The sequence below is a fragment of the Centroberyx affinis genome, unplaced genomic scaffold (assembly GCF_046629955.1).
Source record: "Centroberyx affinis isolate AG114_WGS23_722 - 3 ecotype Tasmania unplaced genomic scaffold, CSIRO-AGI_Caff_v1 ptg002920l_1, whole genome shotgun sequence".
NCBI classification, from domain to species: Eukaryota; Metazoa; Chordata; class Actinopteri; order Beryciformes; family Berycidae; genus Centroberyx; species Centroberyx affinis.
Genome location: NW_027281042.1, coordinates 139,216 through 159,332, shown reverse-complemented (window position 1 = coordinate 159,332; position 20,117 = coordinate 139,216). Strand labels below are relative to the sequence as shown.

General features: G+C 41.5%; 4 protein-coding genes across 7 annotated transcripts in view; 2 read left to right on the top strand and 2 right to left on the bottom strand.

Annotated features, from left to right (window-relative positions):
* The window catches only part of itsn2a (intersectin 2a), a 36,967-nt gene extending 35,850 nt beyond the window's left edge, over positions 1 to 1,117 (top strand). The window contains exon 40 of the mRNA XM_071536616.1: positions 111 to 1,117. Within this exon, the coding sequence (XP_071392717.1) occupies positions 111 to 262 (152 nt within the window). The 3' untranslated portion in view covers positions 263 to 1,117. The remainder of the gene's footprint in view (positions 1 to 110) is intronic.
* Positions 1,118 to 1,953: 836 nt separating this feature from the next.
* On the bottom strand, positions 1,954 to 3,562 carry fam228a (family with sequence similarity 228 member A). Its single transcript, XM_071536620.1, has 6 exons — positions 3,374 to 3,562; positions 3,219 to 3,290; positions 2,695 to 2,889; positions 2,428 to 2,508; positions 2,203 to 2,298; positions 1,954 to 2,034 (listed from the first exon to the last, which is right to left on the bottom strand). The coding sequence occupies exons 1-6, from the start codon at positions 3,560 to 3,562 to the stop codon at positions 1,954 to 1,956; spliced, it is 714 nt and encodes a 237-aa protein (XP_071392721.1).
* A 3,178-nt stretch (positions 3,563 to 6,740) lies between these two features.
* Positions 6,741 to 8,555, top strand: LOC139658510 (uncharacterized). Of its 2 annotated transcripts, none has more exons than XM_071536629.1 (2): positions 6,741 to 7,016; positions 8,038 to 8,555. In XM_071536629.1, exons 1-2 carry the CDS (start codon positions 6,953 to 6,955, stop codon positions 8,553 to 8,555), a joined length of 582 nt encoding a protein of 193 aa, XP_071392730.1. In that variant the 5' UTR covers positions 6,741 to 6,952. The 2 variants fall into 2 exon arrangements, with proteins under 2 accessions (XP_071392730.1, XP_071392729.1); XM_071536628.1 differs by having other exon boundaries at positions 6,741 to 7,097.
* A 929-nt stretch (positions 8,556 to 9,484) lies between these two features.
* gnpat2 (glyceronephosphate O-acyltransferase 2) lies at positions 9,485 to 20,046 on the bottom strand. 3 transcript variants are annotated; one of them, XM_071536625.1, is made up of 16 exons: positions 19,966 to 20,046; positions 17,701 to 17,901; positions 17,406 to 17,582; positions 16,257 to 16,386; positions 15,927 to 16,054; positions 15,603 to 15,693; positions 14,641 to 14,792; positions 14,064 to 14,194; positions 13,296 to 13,537; positions 11,932 to 12,189; positions 11,728 to 11,807; positions 10,922 to 11,062; positions 10,287 to 10,386; positions 10,076 to 10,169; positions 9,889 to 9,950; positions 9,485 to 9,622 (listed from the first exon to the last, which is right to left on the bottom strand). In XM_071536625.1, exons 1-16 carry the CDS (start codon positions 19,975 to 19,977, stop codon positions 9,570 to 9,572), a joined length of 2,052 nt encoding a protein of 683 aa, XP_071392726.1. In that variant the 5' UTR covers positions 19,978 to 20,046; the 3' UTR covers positions 9,485 to 9,569. The 3 variants fall into 3 exon arrangements, with proteins under 3 accessions (XP_071392726.1, XP_071392727.1, XP_071392728.1); XM_071536626.1 differs by having other exon boundaries at positions 15,603 to 15,678; XM_071536627.1 differs by having other exon boundaries at positions 17,701 to 17,896; positions 19,966 to 20,042.
* Positions 20,047 to 20,117: the final 71 nt, after the last annotated feature.

Below are 20,117 nucleotides of genomic sequence, written 5' to 3'. Positions count from 1 at the left end.
CAGAGCACTTGCCTGCCGGGTGAAGGGTTGCAGTGCAGCAGATTTAGATATGATGTTTGATGATATTAATTTTAGCAGTTCCACTAAATCACCTGTTTCTGGCTCTTCAGATTTCCTGGGTCGCACCGAGGTTCCAGTTGCGACCATAAAGAAGGAGATGGAGAGCAAAGGTGCTGCGAACCGTCGTCTACTGCTGCATGAAGTCCCTACCGGGGAAGTGTGGGTGAAACTCGACCTACAGCTTTATGAGCAGACCAAATGAGGTGGAGGAACACACACTGCCAAACGCTCCCACAGGCACACACACACACACACACACACACACACCAGTTATATGGTAATGAAGAGGAAACCTGTTTTCATTGCAGTAAACAGAGTTTAGACATAATGAACACATTTCAGCTAAAACATGAGGGAATTAATGAATTTGCTTGAATATAAGCGCTCACACACACATTCACACACATACTTAAAAGTGCCTATTTATCCCAGTGCAAGTGATGCTATGAAAAAGGGAATCTGTTCTCATTGACTGCCATGTTTTGCCCTGAGCCTTCAAGACCCATTTAAGTGGCCTCAACTAGAGAAGGAAGACCTTGCCAAAATGTAGAATGACAAGCTGATGAAAGGTCTTCAAAAATAGTAATTTATTTGAGAACAAGACAAAGGTGTCTTGCCACCAACAAGCCATGAGCTCAAGTGAGTTAAAAATGTCAGTATAATTGCCAATACTTTCATGTTCACCAGTTATAAATACAGTTTGACAAATGTGCCTTAACTTTTAATCAATTAAATCCCCTAAATGGTAAAGAAATTTTATATTTTGCTATTATACAAATATGTATACATTACTATTTCCCTCTTAATGGGGGACTACGTCCAACATAATGTCTTCATTTGCTTAAAATGGATACAAGCCTCAAATGCCCTGTTACATATACTGTACATATACCAAATGAACTGTCGCATACTACTATACAGCCCCATTTGAACTGTCAGACCCTACAACACACACGTCTCTTTCAACTGTTGCACACTACTGTATAATGTAATGTCCCAGGTTAACCTTATGGTCTAGCCATGAGGTCTGATGTTAGGTATGCCTTTAAATCCTGGAAGTGACATGAATAAAATTCATAAAAAAAAGTATTTTTCTGCATTGTGGCTGAGTGTTTGACTATCATACTCCTTCAGCATATGAGTTTCCAGGTGTCTTATGTTATAACACTGTTCCAGGTATCCACTACCTGAAGAAGCAGCATGTCTTACAGAAGTCAACCTCAAACATCCACCACTCAGACTGGGTTTATTGAGTCATGCACTTCAAAGTTGTTAAATCATTCATGCACGTCTGCCCATAACATCATTTGCTCTCTTCATCTCCTGTCCTAACAACCTTGAAGTGGTAGAAGATGAAAGGCAGATTTGTTGATTGGCATCCAGCCAATGTAAGCCGGGTGGTGTGGTGGATTTTCTCTGTGAGGTAGTTAGAAGGGGATAGTTGGTAAGAGTTACAGTAATTAGTATGGAATTGTTTGCATGTAGGCAAGGAGTGAAGTTGCTGTTAACTTGCTGGTAGGTGCCAGCGTCATCTTCTGAAGGACCAGCAGCTAGTCTGATGGCATCTTCCATCTGGTGTGGCACTTGCTGTGATGTGGTATGGTATCGTATTGAACCTGGATAAGATAAGATATACAGTGTGTAAAACTCTACTTTTTGCATTGTAGTCATTGTCACCTACATAATTTATTACTGGCATAAGCCATCAATGATCCTGTAGCTTTATACACATGGCAAATATATGTGTTCAAAACAGAAAATTCAACTCTCTTGCTACTCTACATTTGTACCTGTTGGGCTTCCTTAGCTCAGTCTCAACCTCGACTAGAGGCGCACTGGAGGCAGAGACTGGATAATGAGGTGAAGCCAGTAGAGACAGGTCAGCCTGTGGGGTCACAGAGTCACTAAGAGGGACCAGATGAGGTAGATCACTCTGAAGTAGCTGCTCTGCTTGTCTCCTTGTGTGTTTGCGTCCTAAATCAGAGGACAAATCAGTTTATAAGTTAAGAAGCACAGGTTTTGGGATTTATTTCCCCAGCTTTTCCTCAGCAGTGCTGGAATTTTATCTAAAACTTAAAACGAGTAAAACGTACATATATAGATATAGGTCTCATAGTTCCTTACGGTAAAAAGGGAAAATACCCAGATACCTTTTTCACAAGACAGGGCTGTTCTCTTTTCTTTCACCCTTTCGCATGACTGAAGGCACAGTGGGCCCTTTATGGCAGATGAATTGAGCTAAGGACGGAGCAGCTAGTTAATATATGGCTAGTGACAGAGTAGGCACGATTGCTATATTTAAATATGTCCAAAAAAATTTTGAATACGTAAAGTCAAATATTTAATATTTAAGTCACAAAGTCTGACCTTGAAGTAGTGTGGTTTTTGGCTGTTGAGGAGGAAAGGATTGTACTCCTGTGGATCATAGCTTTCTAGAAACACAAAACCCTAAAGATAAGAGAGGTTACAGTGGTTAGAGAAAAATAATTACGCAGGGCTCACTTTCTTTTAACATGTGTGAGTGTCTATTGCACTAATGACCAAATTAGTACAAACAAAGATACAAAATGAAGCTAAAACAACAGTATCACCGCTTAGATCGAGACAAAACCCACTCATAGCAATGACCGCTACCTTGGCATTGCAGTGATGGATGTAGTGAGTGTACAAGCTCCGGCGCCTCTTGGCCTCCTCATAGCAGCAGCTGGACATCCGTTCCTCCACCCTCTTCTGGAGGGGCGTCCACACGCGCTCCGTCCAGCGCTTGTGCAGCAGCTCCCTCTTCCTCAGCTCTGCTGCATCCCGCTGGCTCAGGAAACTCTCCAACTCCTCAACGCAGACACATAACGTGTTGTTATACCACAAACACAACACCTTAATTAACATCACACAACAAGGGAATCAGACACAAAAAGGCACTACGTTGTCCTCTATCTGGTACATAAAAACAATTTGTTGTATTTTTTTTTAACTGATAACACCACAGAACAATCTCCACATAATCTGGAATCCAGACAGAATATATTGCAAAGCCACATAAGTTACAGAGAGAATACAGAATATATGATGGTACCACACAAAAAAAAGCAAAGAATGTGTTGTAATGCACAAGAAAAATTTGTAGAAATCAGTAAATGACACAACATCCTACAAGTTACCTTCAGAAAGTCATTCTCGGTGTCCAGTAGAGGTTGGATAATCGCTCTCGCCTGTTGATTTTCAGCCTCCACCTTTGCCTAAATGGTATACATGCGGTGAGAAAATTCATTTCCTCTCTGAGCGTGCATGTACAGTATGTGGTTGTGTGCAGTACCTGCAGCCGTCTGAGGGAGGTGTGAGAGAGCCAGTCCAGCTGGGGGCCCTGAGGCGGCCCAGAGGCCCAGGCCTCAGCCCTGTTCCCAGCTCTGACTCCCCCGCTGCTGCTCCCCATCTTCACACCTCCCCGAGACGGGGTCCTCCTGCTCTCTGACGCACGTGATGCACCATCCTTCAGATTTCCCATGGACTCCTGAAACATAAATAAGCTCTTTTCTGTGGTCACTCACGAATATGATCCATAACTGACTATTTCCTTAATAAGCAAAACATTCTGTATTATATAGCATTGAAAATAATTTTTTATAAATCCTCCATAGCTGATCTGAAATTACATGATGTGTAACAGCAAATGAGGAATCTAAATACAGAATTCTACCTACGCATCACTTCATACCAGCACTGTTATGGTGAATGTTACTGCGGATGTGAGAATTAGAAAATGCTGAAAAATACAAATCGCAGAGCTCCATAGGGATTGTGAACTCTTTTTCAAATCCCAGCTAGAGTTCAGACAGACCAGACACAATCCTGTAGCAGGTGTACAGAAGGCAGCAGAGTCCAGCACAACAGGCTGTGAGAGATCGTGTCACTACCTGGAAACCTGAGCTGCTGATCACCGTTACACACACACACACACACACACACACACACACACACACACACACATGTAGGACATGTATGTCGTGTGGTATGGACTTTGTTTTGTCATGACATGGCAACTTTGGCAGCCATGTAAGAGATGGCAGCTTTCTGCCTTGGTTTGGCTTCTTGGTTTGTTCTATTGTATTTCACCTGATCTAGTTTCTTTTTATTTTCTGTTGTCCTCAATTAAGTGATGCAGGTAGAACGGCTACTGTATCTGTCAATCAGAGTAATCTGAAACCTTTCCATTCATCCTTCCTAAGACCCTGAGATTTCAGCATTGTACGTTCAGATATTACAGCATACAGACAGAGAAGAGAGAGAGGGGGGCAGACAGGCATGCAGACAGGCATTGTACCCCCTGCCAAATGATCCGGGCTGGCTAGGGTACAGACACACTGCCTCCTTGCTATAAAAGACTGGTAATAAATTATTAGTTGGCAAGAGTTCACAGTTTCACTGTTGCTGCGAAGGGAGAACAGTAGTGTGTGTGTGTGTGCGTGCGTGTGTGTGTGTGTGTGTGTGTGTGTGTGTGTGTGTATGAGAGAGAGAGGTGAGAGGGGTAAGAAGTATTTTACCCTAAACTGGCTCCTATTCAACAGAGCTACAGGCTAATGTAAATGTATATAGTAAATGCAATAATCCTGGCAGGGAAAGTGAATGAGTAACAGTCTCTTCCCTTAATAAGCCCACTTAATACCCATTGTAGTGCCCTTGAGCAAGGCATTAAACCCCCAATTGCTTCCTTGGAACCTGATCAGTAGGAACAGTTGATGATTGGTTGTACTAGGCAGGAGTAAATGTATTATATGAATTTGAAGCAGGGTGGTTTCCAGAATAAGTAAAGATTTAAAGAGATGTAGGGGGAAATGTATCAATGTAGTCGAGCATAAATTACCCCATGTGATTCATTTAAAAGGCTGTAGGCTACTTACTGCATTATGTGAATATTATGTACCTAATGGATAATAGTTCACATGGATTTGTCAGTGTGCATGTAACTTCCTTACCCTAGATTTCAAAAAGCTGAGAGGAAAAGGAGTGTGGAAGGTGATCACACCATCTGCAGCGTTTTTCTTCTTGAGGGACATGCCTAATTTGTGAGAAAAAACATTTGGATTTATGAATCATCAGTGATAACCTACTTATAACAGTCTTGAGGAGAAGGAGGCTAGTAGCTTTCCTTGTGGCCCCATATATCTGAATCCAGAGAGTGATACATAGGCCTATATCAGATACACTGTCTCACTCAAAGCCCATACAAAGTGTGTAAGAATAAGATTTGATTAATTTAAACCAAGACACTCTAATCCACACAGTGAGCCTTGTAATTTAGTATTTAGCAGACTGCCTATAGCCTAATCTTTGTTAAAGGCTGAAGGTTAACAATGCAATGCTATGGATTTTCTTACCTTTTGTTGACTTGAGGAAGTTAGGGTTAGAGTTACACTTAACGTGTAGTAGGCTAACACTATAACATGATGATAACTCCTTACTTTTGGTTGCTTGCCAGTTTGGATCTAGGAACTGAAGCTATCTTATTCCTACAGTCGCACTCACTGTACGTCACTCTGGACAGTTAAAAAATTTAAATGTAAACGTAAAGAATATAGACTACAGTGCAGCAGTTACCAGCACGGCCTCCGACCAGCTTCACCCGACAACAGAGCCAGTATTTGAGAGAGAGAGAGGCGGGTCCGCAGCTTGCCCTCCGTCCGCGCAGCCGCTCCTTCTCCAGGCCTCCCAGGTGTCCTACCGTCTGGAGGGTTTCCGTTGCCATGGCACCGGCACACAAGCAAGCACGACGAGGACGCGCAAGACGTTCTCAGGACGCACGCGGCTTCCACTGTGTCAAGACAAAGACCGTCAATTCACTAAACCTTTAGGTTTGGCAAGGCCCCTGCATCTGATAGGCTGGTATTTGTCACCAAAACTTCCAAACCCGTAATGGACTACATTTGGGGGGTCAGGTGCAGCGATGACTGATGACAGACAAGATAGGCATTATTTGGTCAATGTCATAGCATTTCTTATCAAACTATCGTGCACATACGCACACATATGTTTGTTTTTTGTTTTTTTATTGTTGTTGTTCTTTGTTTTTATATTGCTGCCAAATAATTTTCTGGCGATTTTTGCTTGATATTTGTCCCCTATTATAATGATTAAAAACTATAAGATCAAATTTGAATTAATTTAGGCTAACATATGGTGACTGTCCAGACACTCCTGCAGTGTGTGACTCAACCTGGCAACTTGGCCACAGAGTTTTTCTATTCCTTAACATTTATGCAGGTGTAACGTGAATCTATATGGTGTATTCCAGCAGGATAAATGATTGAGTTATCCTCTCCTATAAATAATGCATAGCCTATAATAAGAAAAATAAAATAATATTAATTTATGTGACACGTGTCATTTGGAGGAACATTGAACTGATATCACAACGAGTCCTGAATGACATGTCATGTTACCCCAGAGTAGCCTGGTTTCCAGCCCCTGTGAATCGCAGTTTTCAGCACTCTCCATGCAAATTCGAAGAGTGTTGACAACTGCGATTCACAGGGGCTGGATACCAGGCTAACCCCAGAGAGCAACTTAATTGACAAAAGTCTCTAATAATAGGACGCGTAACAAAAGGTCTTGAAGGGCTGTTGAAGGCTGTGGGACAGAAATGTGTCTATAAGGTACAGTAGGCTAATGAGTTGTAGCCTGAAGGTCTTAATGCGCCTGTTGACACCTGAGGTGCAGTCTATTGGCGTCCCGTAAGGACATACAACTCACCGACGACACCTGCAGAGAAAGCGACGACTACTTAATGTTTGGGTATTAGCCGCGTAAAGAGACAGGAGAGCTTGGCCAGAGCCTTAACTTGGGAATTTATTTGCTTTCTTTCTTTTCGTTGCCGAGTCCACAACAGGGAGAGGACTACATGGATTGGTGGACTTCGTTGGCAGCGAGTATTGCCTTACTCTGGCTTCTCTGTTTTATAGACGGTAAGAGACAATGGTTAGCAGAGATTTGGAAGCTTTCACCATCAAAGGAACCGTGTGGCAGTGGTCTTCCACCTTACTGCGGTATGAAACAGCTTTCATCAATTCACAGCCTAAGAAATATAGTTTATTCACCGCACCACACGTCAGAGACTTTAAAATAGTCTCATTAGAATGTAGGCTAAGGTAATGGCACATTGCAGGGTTATTGAAAACATAAATTACGCAGCCTGCCTGTATCTTCCCTTGCAATGTTGCCGCGAATCAATTGTAATAGCCTATGTTGCCCAAGCATGCATGGCGCACTGGGACTCCTGTGCTGGGTCAGGAAATCATGACCTTAATTCAATTTTTACGCTTCCGCACGTCTCCCAAATTGACTTTGACTTGCAAAACCCTGCCGCAGGACTAGCAGACCAATGCTGGGCTTCATGCCCTCCACTGAAACTTTCAAATCAAGAGTTAGACAGAGTTTGGTTAATAGTAATGACTTCGTCCACACATATATCCAGTTTAACACGCCTTCTAATCTGTCACTGAGTCTTAACATCTTGTTTCTTAAAACAGGCGAAAAAGAATCTGTCAGTGGGATGAAATAATGTTACTTGTGTCCAATGCAAATTAACTTCTTCAAGAGTTTTGTTGAATGAAGTGTCATTATTTTGATGCTAGTGGAGTGACACTTATTCTGTTTTGTTTCAAGATATTAACACTTTCTATTTCTAGACAGTTGCCGAGACAAGTGAAACTGCACTGGTAGAAAGTGTAATTTTAAGATTGCATATGGGATTAAATCACTTAAAATGGACATGTTTGCAGTAATTAGGTTCCATGCAAGGGAGTGCGCATGGATGCGCCAAACCCATCCACTTTTCCCCGCTTTGCGTGCTTAAGTGATACCTGCCACCCCCATGGCTGGCGCACCGACTTTAATCCAGTGGCAGACGCTGTTTGTAATGGTTGCTGACAGTAGTCAGACTTTTAAATTAGACTTCAGCTGACCCCGTTACCCTCTTATCTCCAGGCAACGCCGTGCTTGAGCTGCGGCTGGTCTTCCATGCTCTCACCAAAGCTGCTTGTCACCTGTACCTGGCTCTGCTCCCGCTGCGCCGCGCCGCCAGCCACTTCACCGACTGCGCGCGACACCTCATCAACCATGCCCAGCAAACCCCTTCTCCCCACGGCTACCTTCACCAAGGCCAGCCCCTGGCCAAGAAAGGCACGCTGCACCTCCTGGAGGGCATGTGCGTGGTGTGTGAAACGGTGCCCAACCTGATGGGCGCGGCGCTCAGTGTGGGCGCCGCCTTCTGCCACATGATGCAGGGAGGTTTTTATGTGCTGGCGGCCACGCTGCGCACCATCCAGATCAACCTGTTCTCCCAAATGAACGGCGAGAAGGAGAGATGGGACAAAGAGCGGCACAGAGCCAAAGAGAACGAGAAAAAGCTGAATTCAAAAGTGGTGGAATACGTGTCGGTCTTTTGTCAAGACCCGGTCACCGCTCTCCGCATCAAGGTTGACGTGCCACCTGTGTATAGATAAATACTCTGTCCTTGTAAAGTGACGCGATATATTGGCTAATTGGCACATAAGAGGCCTTCATTTAACCGCTAAGAGAGTTACAAGTGCAGACAAATTATTGATTGAAACAATATTTGTTATGTGGGAAAAACAAGAATTTATGGTGCATTTCATTTTATTACATGCTTTACATTTACTGAGATGTACAGAAATTAAAATAAATGTCTCAAATATTCTTAATAAAACCTCACATCTTTGATGAGTTATTACAGCATTTGACACTGTTATGGGATTTAGATATTTATTGATAAATTAATGCATATACAGTGAAATGTACTTGATTCAGTGTTAAGGCTGTGTTCACTGTGTAAAGGAGAGTTCCTCTTTCACTTTTCTAATTGCACTTACTAGGACAGCAAGTTTATTTCAAAGATTGTGCCTTGTGACTCACTCACGCAATCATTCAATAAATCATTCATAGATAATTCTTGTCAACAACACAAGAAATCTAGGACATTATGTTAAAATATCTTGTTAATATACAGTGTAGGAGATTAAAATACAGTTATAGGTCAGAATCTGAATTCACAGACATTCACAGACAACCGAAGGCACATGAGAGGCCAGAAAGGTAATCTTGTTTTATTCTAAATAGTTGCTTGCTCTCTCACTTCATCAAATAACCTCTCAAGGTTTGCTGTAAACAATAACAATTAAAAGGTATTGATTATAGCCATCAGAATAAATCGGCAATATTGTCACCTGGGCGTTACCATGTCAGGTGTTCTTAACTTTACCACAGCCCTATCAGATCTGTGAAGGATGAGAACGAGGACAGAGAGAGGGGGAGGTAGTAAACGCTCAAATGTGGAACGCAGCCAGGTTTTAAGTCAGGCGACTGACATCCAGGAAGAGGTATTTTGTCTGAGAGCTCAGAGCTCCTCTACAGAGAAAGAGAGAGAGAAGAGGTGAAAGAAGAGAAATAGGGGTAGACAGGACTCCAGACTGATACAGATGGATCTGTTCCAATCGGGACTAAAGTCTTGCGTCAGGTGCAGTCATGAGCATCTCGGGTGGGATTTTACCAGCTACAGTGAGAGAGGAAGGGGAAAAGCCATAAGCAAGGACCAAAAAAACATAACAGATCTTACACATGACTGTAGTGAGGGAATTTAAGTCAAAGACAGAGCAGTTTTAAGGCAGCAAGGTGAGACCCATGCATAAATTATTCAAAACAATACAAACTACTTCAAAATGTTCATAAAACAAAACCATATCTGACACAAAGTTCATGTTTTGTACATGTCTCTCTCTCAAAACCACTCATATTCATATTTGAAGTGATCTGACTTACAGAGAATGTCTCCGATTCTCCTGATGGCTGCTTTGTTCACTCTGTACTCATTCTGCTCAGCCCTGCGATCACAAAACACACACACACACTTTTAACTTGGACATCAGTAATACAGACAGCTTCTCAACCACAGCAGAAGATGAGCTTAAAACCAAACAGGTTTATAGGGGTTAATCTTATTACTTACACCCTCAACTTTGTCACAGCCTCCAGTCTTAGCAGTGCCGACAAAACGTTTTTTTGTGTGTCGGATGAAAGGGCTTCATAGGAGTGAAGCTCACCTGTGAGACACAAAAATGATACAGGTGGGAAAATGTGGAGCTGATTCACTGATGAGAGTTCAGCAGCTGGAGGAGATCAAAGGACCCAGGGGACATTTCTCCCATTTGATGTTTTACCTGAGAGGATGAGCCTGGTAGCCAGGCTTCGTATGGCAGGTAAGACCTGTTTCTCTGAGAACACTTGAACCTCCTCCTCACACAGGTACCTGAACACCACCTGGATAGAAAGGTCACACCAGAAATAAGCCTGGTGTTGTCTCTTTATTCCTTCATGTGGTGAATTTTTAAGTGTGACGAGTGAGTGAAGTTAACTGAAATACAAAATTCAAATTGCACTGGGCATGATTTTTATGTAAAAATACACCTGTCTTTTCAGTCAAAATCATAAAGTGGGCCTGCAACAGAGAGAAGCATCCCATCCCCTCTAATTGAGATGGCCTAGATTTGCCCTTATTGCCCAAATTTCAGGTGCTGGGTGTGGTCGCTGACAGGAAATCCTCTCCATGAAAATGTACTACCTCCATCCCCTACCAACCACTAAGAAGAAGAATTTTAGGGACGAGGAAGGCACAGTTTACTGACGTCACATTACACGATTCCTGGGTATTAAAGTCCTTACAAATTAAACAAATTAAACTCTTTCTGCCATTTGGGGCTGCCAATGTGCAAAGTTGCCTAGTGCAGATTTAATCTCAAGTGCATAATGTGTGAGAGTGTTATTCAAAGATCAAAGTAGGTAGGAGTCAAAGCACCTGATAAGAGTCTATGAAGGGTTGTAGTAGCTCCAGCAGGAAGGACAGGGTCTGCGGTCCCGCCTCTGACTCTGTCACCTCCTGTTGGCTGATCTGGATCGCTCCACATTTTTTCAGCAGGGAGCACGACTCCTCAAAGTCCTGATGGACAGACATTAACACAATATCAATAACAGTTCAATATAGTTGGATGGGACGTAAGGCCCTGTATAGCTAGAGTCTTATAATGGAGGTACAGTATACCTCTACATCATACTGCCTTACAATGGGACTATATGCAATAGGGATATAAGGCCTGCCAGCAATTCATGGCTCAAAGAAAGATTGTTTACTTATTTCTCAGTCTCTGTGAGACTTTATAATATCTGGATACATACGTGTGTGTGTGTGTGTGTGTGTGTGTGTGTGTGTGTGTGTGTGTGTGTCATACGTGGGTCTGTCTCCAGTGAACAGTATGCTGTGGAAATCATGCTCCAGTGGGCAAAACTGGTTGTGTGTAAGAGTATCAATGTAAAGCAGGACACATACATACAAACCTTTCCTGGATAAACAAAGGTTAAAAAATCTGTTCCAATATATACTACTGCACACATGCTTGTCTTTGCACTCTCAGTAACCTGGGATCCTACTCTTTTTAAAATCATTATCCTTGAGCATGCATAATATATGGGAAGTAAAGTAGTAATCACGTTTACACAAAACATTTTATTACCAAGATGACTATCGATTTACACTGTTTTAGAGTTTTAGATTTTTTTCCTGAGATGTTTTTTGGAAGCCAAGCCCTGACAGATTCAGCTTTTTACCTGATTGGACCTGCCAGGGACAAAGATGAATTCATTAGAGAAGATGTCCTGCAGGAAGCAGAAGAATGTGAAGAGCTCATCTGCGAACAGAATGGTAGATCATGATGAAGCAAGAAGAAATAGGGCAGCTGTGTGTTTGCGGTTTATATCACAAAGTAGAAAAACAGAAGTATATTTTGTGTGTGTGTGTACTACAAAACTCACCTCTCTGTGTGCTCTTGGTGGTGTGTATGGCTATGGCGAGCATGGCTGGACGGACAAAAACGTGCAGCGCCTGATTCCTATAGGAAGCCACCATGAGCAGCGCCACCGCTTTCCTGACCACACCCTCCTCTGCGCTGACTGGCTGTTTCCCTGCAGGCTCCTCCTCCAGAACCAGGTGGACACGGCCTGCTTTACGGCGAACTACGGAGCGATGCAGGGCCATGCTGGATGACATCACATCTGACTCAGGGACTTGACCTATGGAGTTAGGAATACATGGAGGAAACAGTGTAGTTTATATGTCTGTTTTATCTATGTTTAAGAGGTAGTTTGTTTAAGAGGGCGCCATCAGGCTCAGAATGGTTTGTGTGTGTGTGTGTATGTGTGCGCACGGGACCTGTGAAGTGAGACAGTTCAGTGAGGTTCTCTGAGGGTAAGTTACTTAGAGTGCATTAATCCACTGAAGAGCTCCTAAGTGAATCTGAACGCTTGTGCCAACTTACATTCATCTAATCTGTCTGATCTACCTCAGACCAGGTCAAAATAGCAGTCAGTGTCCCGTGGCGAGATGCTGGCAGACTCAACTCAAGGGAAAAACCACTCAATTACTTTTCTGTATTAACTTTGTCTGGTGCAATCCATTACAATATGCAAATGCCACCTGCTGGTCATTCAAAGCAAGTGAAAGTAAGCCGCAGCTTAGATTACTGTAACAAAGGCCCATTGTGGAGGGCTTTTCACCTTACTACAGTTTATCCCAGGCATGTGCTCAAGCTTGCAGCAGCTGCTTTTGTGCTAAATGTAGCAAGGGTGAGTGAAAAAGGCACGATATGCCATATAGCAAACGTATCAAACCCATCCATCCATCCACCCATACCCAGTGGTAGGAAAAATACTCAAATCCTTTACTTAAGTAAAAGTAGCAATACCATAATGGAAAGATACTCCGTTAAAAGTAAGTCCTGCATTTACAATTTTACTTAAGTAAAAGTATATAAAACTAAGTATTAGCAGTAAAAGTACTCATACTGAAGAACTGTCCCTTTCAGAGCGTTAAAGTATTGATGCATTAACCTGTAAGAAGTATTTTAATGTTGTACGTCTAACTGCTCCATATACTGTTGGGGAGTTTAAACTCTAACAATGCAACATATTTTATTAGCTTATTGTATGTTTTGCATGTAAAACTTTATTCTGCAAAGTAACTAGTAATTACAGCCATCAGATAAAGTAAAAAGTACAATATTTCCCTCTGAAATGTAGTGGAGTAAAAGTATAAAGTCTCACAAAATGGAAATACTCAAGTACCAGCACCTCAAAATTGTACTTAAGTACAGTACTTGAGTAAATGTACTGTCACCCACCAGGCCAGTTGAGGTGGGCCCCAAAGCCCAGCGCCAGCTTCCTGAGCCAGAGGGTTTTTTGTGTGAGTTGGTCCCATGCCAGGCCGTCCTCTATGAGGCTGGTGGTGGGAATCTGAAGCAACAGGCAGGCCATGAGGGACCAGGGGCTGAGGACAGAGCCCCCCTCCTGAACACGTACCACCAGATGGGCCAGCCAACTCACACAGGCCTGGGCCTCTGCAGCGGGCTTCTGGGGAAGGTCTCTGTGGACGGATACGAAGGGAGGAGAGGAGGAGGGAGTGAGCAAGAAAGATGGAAGGAAAGAGAAAAATGTACAAGAGGTAGGCGAGAGACAATGACAGCCAGGAAACAATATGCAGTCCGATCTTCATTTTAATGATCAAAGACATTTTTAACTGCATGTGTCATATAATATAAGGAGTCAATATTGTACAGAATTGACAGAATTATTTTGAAGCACTGTTTTTTTGGGTGAAACAGAGTTGATCAGTCACATTAGTACAGTTCAAATCAAACACAGAGCATGTTCACTGTGTCTTTATATCTCAGCTTTACACCTCTCCAATAAAATATGATATATAACATATATATGCACTAATATATAGTGTAATATATGTATAATCAACATTTCACCTGTTTTCTCTGAAATGTAAATGGAGGTTATGTTGCCGTCAGATGGGAAAAGAGATGTATACTGTACCTATGTAAAATAAAAATGATGGATAAATATCCTATACATCTTTTTGAAATATGGAACTGGATTTCTACCTGGGTATGAGGTTATAGTGGCAGCGGTTGATCTTGCCCTGAGACAACTGTCTGACTGACAGGGGGTGGCCAAAGTTCACATGCATGGTGCCGTAGTCCTCCTGCAGCACTCTGCTCGCCTTCAGCAGACCCTGCAGAGAGAGACACAGAGACTATAGGAGTGACCTAAAATAAATTAGCTTTCTTTATGCATGACCCATCTGACCAGCAGCAATGAAGATGTCAAGTCAGAGAGACAAAATGGAGGAAAAAGAGTTTGCATGTATTACAGAGTATTGTTGCTTTTAAAGAAATTGAGAAAGCGTGATATTTGATAATTTTCTGTAGTTTTGTCTTCGTAGCAATGAGGATCATCAGGGCAATGAGGTTCAACTGCACCCAATTAACCCTCAACTCAACAGAAGTTTATTTTGGTGCCGAAATAAAAGAGTCGCAGCCAAATCTGAATGCTCTTTCCTGTATCCTTCCATTTGACATTGCTGGGTTTATCACTCTCACATGGCAGGCTTTAAGTTGGAAAGGCTGGATTAGTGGTGTGTGAATGTGTGCTAATGTTAGGCATGTGCCCGGGACGTACCATGGTGCTTTCTTTGGGCTTGGGTATGCCCAGTAACTCCTGGGCAAGCAGTGACTCTTCCAGCACTCGGTCGTAGCTGATGCTGATGGGCACCAGTGTGATGTCATACACCTCACCTTTAAAGAAGGGCTCCAGCACCATGTGCATCATACCTGCAGATATACAGAGATACATCACAGATGCACACACAGACATACACATATGCAAACATACACACACACACACACACACATATTTACTGTATACATATGCACTTTTCAACATGGCAACTTTTCAACACTTTTCAACATGGCAACATAGCTCAGGGCTAAAATGCTGTTGAAAGTTCATAAAATTCCCACGTAATAAAAATGAGAAGGCACAAAATGACCCCAATAATTAGAAGTAGCATTTGCATTTCACCCTGTTCACATTTATTTGTTGCGTTAATCATGTGAATGTGACTACTGTCAGGGTGTGCTGTAGACACTGTGGGCCACTGTAGATGATTCATGTGAGTCTATGACCAGGTCATTCTCGGCGTTTGATCAGAAAACAACCAAACACACAGCCTGAAGCAGTTGGAAATCTTGGCATCATGCAGCCACCAGTGGAAGAAAACGCAAACTCCACACAAACCACTACATCAACAAAAAATAAGACAACCAATATCGTAAAAAACTCAACATTTGAGGGGTGAAAGATGGACTGGTTGGGGACAGAGAGTGCAGAAAACAGCACCATCCCCTTCTGTAAGGCCTGCCACCAGTTTACAGCAGTGGGAAAGAACTTACAACAAATCTCAAAAGTACAAATTGAGTGTTTACTTGCCAATATGCAGTGCAAATGTATTATTTCATAGATCAATAAAATTGCCCACAAAAAGTACCAAAAAGTAGGGGGGCAAAAAATGGCCTCTGAAAAAAGTACATTTCTTACCGTGGGACACACAAACACACACAGTGTGACATGTGGACACTCACCTAATTTGGGCGTCAGAGACTTCAGTGTGCGACTCCGCAGGCCTTCCACATAGAACTCCACAGGAGCAAATCCTCTCTGCACAAACCACATCTATTGATCACTGCTTGATGCACACATTACAGATGGTCAAATATATTGGCTGATGGTCACAGATGATTTATGGAATACTAGAACATGTTTGGTTTTTGCGGTTATGAGAACATGCGATTCTGTATTCAAGAGAAGTTCAGGTAGAAGTCATTTTTCTCAGGTCATAATACAGAACAGGTATAACCGTTAGAGTTCAGGATAGCTGATGCAGCAGAATATTTCCTGTGTCTTACCCTGACGATGGTTTTGACATATTCTGACAGCACAGCCCAGTACAACTTGTCAGAGCCGATGGCACGTCGGATAAAGAAAGCTCCAGAGCGACGGAATATCTCCCCTATTATCTTCATCCCCGCAAGAGCTGGAGGTAGGCATAAGAGAGAGAGAGAGAGAGAGATGGAGAGAGAGAGACGAAAAAGCAAAAGAGAAGTGAATGTCTGCACATAGACAAAAACATGAATAAGTCATGAAAATGTTTTAATGTTGCACAGTAATATCTACTGTAGATCTATATCTTGTCATATATCTGTAAAAATATCCTATTGTTTGAAATAGATACTTGCGAACTCCAGCAGCAATAACAGGTATTGGGAGGTCGTAGGTGAACAGGAGGTAGGAGATCACCATGAAGTCCACATAGCTCCTGTGATTGGGCATCAGGATCACAGGATACTCCTGAATTGCTTGTTGGAGCTGCAGGGGGCAGAACAATGAAATGACCTCTAGTAAATAAACTCGGAGAAAACAGAGACGTATGACACTGAATCAGTAGCAGTCTGGGGATAGCAGCGGCATCCCGTTCAAAAAATCTTATCATGGTAAATTTGAATCATAGTGTAAATTGTGGTACAGTACTGTAAAATCTATCACAGAATCAATCTACAGATCTGGGGCTGGATTCACAAAACCTTCTTAGAAAATCTTCTCAAGTTCTCAAGTTTTTTAACTTTAGTCTTAAGAAAAAGGTTAAGAAAAGTTGATATTCATCAAAATATTACTTGAGTATTTTCTTAACCTCCTTTTTATTTTGCTTCCTAATTAAAGAAAAAGTTACAAATAAATGGGAATCTTGGAGGCAAAGTTCTCAAATTTGTTATTAGATTTTTTCTTACCTTCCACTTGTCTAAAATGTATTGCAGTGAAAAGTTAAGCCTCTAAATTCATTAATTTAAACACATTTTAGATAATTAAGTAGGTATTTCAAAGTTACATTTTAAGCTCAACATGTAGCTTGTCACTATTTTTATTTGGTGTATGTTTCATGCCTTATGAAAAGAAGCTAGCAAATTAGACAGTTACACTCAATAGGCATTTAACCAAAAGGCAGCATCCAATGTTATTTATTTAAGTATAACCATCCTGAATAATTGCTCCAATTTGTATTCTAGATGGAAATACTTTTTGTAAGTAGTTTGTTTACATCACAGTTGCTAGGAAGGCCCTATTTGAGACGTTTGTAAGTAATAAGCAAAGAGAGATGATAGCCTTCTTAAGAATTTCCTAAAATTTCTTCTTAGGTAACTCCTTAAAATCTATCTTAAGTACACGTTTGTGAATGCAGCCCGAAGCCTAAACCATCAGGCCAACACTTAGTTAGCTATAATACATTTTAGCCAATAAAGAAATTCCTCCTGACGTGCGTAAATATAAGCAGTATTCTATATAATGTGCTGTGTTTCAGTGTACAGTATGAATTTGAAGTCTCTCCTGACCCTGTTGAGTCCCTCCATGTTGACCTGGATGCTGGTGAAGAGTCTCTTGACCACCTTGCTGAGGGTGAAGCCCAGCAGCCTGATGAAGCCCAGCTGCAGGTTGTGAGACATTTCCTCCAGTATCCCACAAGCCTCCTGCTTCACCGCCTCTACCGATGACCCCGTTTCCATGGCAATCTAAGGAGAAGTGAGGGGAGGAGACAGATTTAATGTTGAAGTAGTTTTGTGAAAATCCTGTGTGTTATACTGTATCTGTTCAAACCACACAGAGACACACACACACACACCCTCCCACCTCCTTGGTCACATAGCGCAGATACTGGGACTCCAGCACAGCTTTGTTGAGGTCAGCGGTGGAGCAGGGCGGGGCTCCTCTGTAGGGGTGGGGGTTAAAGGCCCTGAGGGCGTGGCCAAGATCACTACTGTGCCTCCTCTCCTCCAAAATGTCCACAAACTCCTCCTCATCTTCCAGGCCTGCTGTGCCTGCTTCCCTGTACTGGGGGAGAGAGAGAGTCAGGTTTAAGTTGATGGCTGAAAAGATCAATCTGCTGGGCTTGCTGCTACATGCTTGTCAGATGGCTAGACAAATAGTTTGAACTGACAAAGATATGATACTGTAATATGCTATACTGTGCTTCATTTTGCTGTGTTGAGTATTATGTGTATGTATAAATATATATATATATACATACATATATATAACTGGATATATACTGGATATACTGTATATGTACAGTATGTTCTCTGTATACTGAAATATTAGAATGATAATTGTATGTAGTTATAGTAATAGTGGCCTATGATTCTTTTATTTCCTATAACTGTGTTTACCGAGTTCACACTGAATGCTTTGGCAACACATAACCTTCTCTTGTAATGCAAGAGAAGTGTAAAGCCAACTTGAATTGAAAATTTAAATAGAATGAATGAATAGAACAGAATAGAATAACACAATTAGAAACCACTATCTGCATTGTTTGTCTCTTTCATATTCTGTTGTCAAACTTTGTTTTCTCCACTATTGTATTGCATTGTATTATATTGTATTGTGTGGTGTTGTATTGTGTTCTATTGTATTCTATTGTATTCTATATAACCAGCATAGTAAGCTGATGGCAGCAATGGTTAGACCTAATTCTTATTACAAAGTAAGCAATTATTACATCACTGATTATGTTTCTAACTAGGCCAACCTTTCATTAAGGAGTCTAAACTCCGTTGGACGGCCGGTGTTTACAACTGAGTAACGGCCTTAGCTCCTTGGACTGTGGACACCGATAACAGAAAACAAATCAATATAACTTGATCAAACAGTCTTTACTAAGCTTTGAGTCTGGGTTCGTACATGTAAAAAATATAATTTGGTAGCCTAGTCTTTACCACAAAAAAAATGGTTTCTCCTTCTCATAATTACGAGATACTAAGTCACAATTATGAAAAAACTATCTCGTAATTATGAGATCTTTATCTCGTAATTACGAAATCCTTTTTTATTTTTATTTTAGATTCGATGCGTTAAGCTAGCGCGAATTACCAGAAAATAAGACTTCCGGTTTGGGCATTTAGCCTTCAAAATAAAAACGTGGGATTTTAAACATGTAGAAATACTGTTTTAAACCTGACATTTATAGAATAAAGTGTCACCTTACTTCTTCATCAGAGGGGTGAAGATTTCCCAGAAAGTGTCACTCTGCCCTGCTTATATAACCAAACCAACTATGCTGTATCCAATATCATTGCATTTTTTACAGCGTGAAAAAAACTTGACTTGAGACTTGAGACTTAACCTGTCATGCCTTTTCTTAAACAGATTGGGCCTAAATGTTAGTGTGTAGTGAAAGTTCAGGTCTGTAGTGTTTTGACATAGAACTTGAGCTGCTACAATGAAAGGTAAACTGTACAGTGTCCAATCTAGTCAGAAAGTGTAATAGCCTATATGCAGCGTTTCTAGTGAAAAATGGCACATATGACATTTTTCATTATTATTATGACATCAAACATTAATATGGGTGCTCACTTATTGAATTTGACGATTAAATACAAAGTAATTGGTTTAAAACAGTATTTCTACAAGTTTAAAATCTTGCGCTTTTATTTTGAAGGCTAAACGCCCAAACCGAAAGTCTTATTTTCTGGTAATTCGAGCTAGCTTAAGAATGGTAATTGTATGTAGTCTAAAAAAAAAAAAAAAAAAAAAATGATGAAGAAGTAAGGTGACACTTTATTCTACCAATGTCAGGTTTAAAACAGTATTTCTACATGTTTAAAATCTTGCGCTTTTATTTTGAAGGCTAAACGCCCAAACCGAAAGTAGCCTATTCTTTTCTCGTAATCACGAGATAAGTTATCTCATGAGATAGTTTTCTCTACTAAGCCATCTAGCCTACAGTTTTTTTTTTCTTTGGTGAATGCAATACTTCCGTACGTTACTAACTTAAAGCATGTTCTGACCAGATCTTTTGCAGCTGTAAGAACCGCCGACAGAGCGGGTTGAAAGGATGCAACAACTAGATAAAAACAAACACATTTGCATATAAAACATACAGGCGCACAGGCTTACCGTATTCGTCATTCTTTACCAGAAAAAAGCCAAATTCCGTAGCAGGTGTTTGTCCTCATACCCTTCGGCTCTCCTCATAGTTTCCCCATAAAGCTTGCTGCGCTACCGGGACAACCTCGGTAGGGTGCAGCACCCTGGGGCCCAAGCCAATA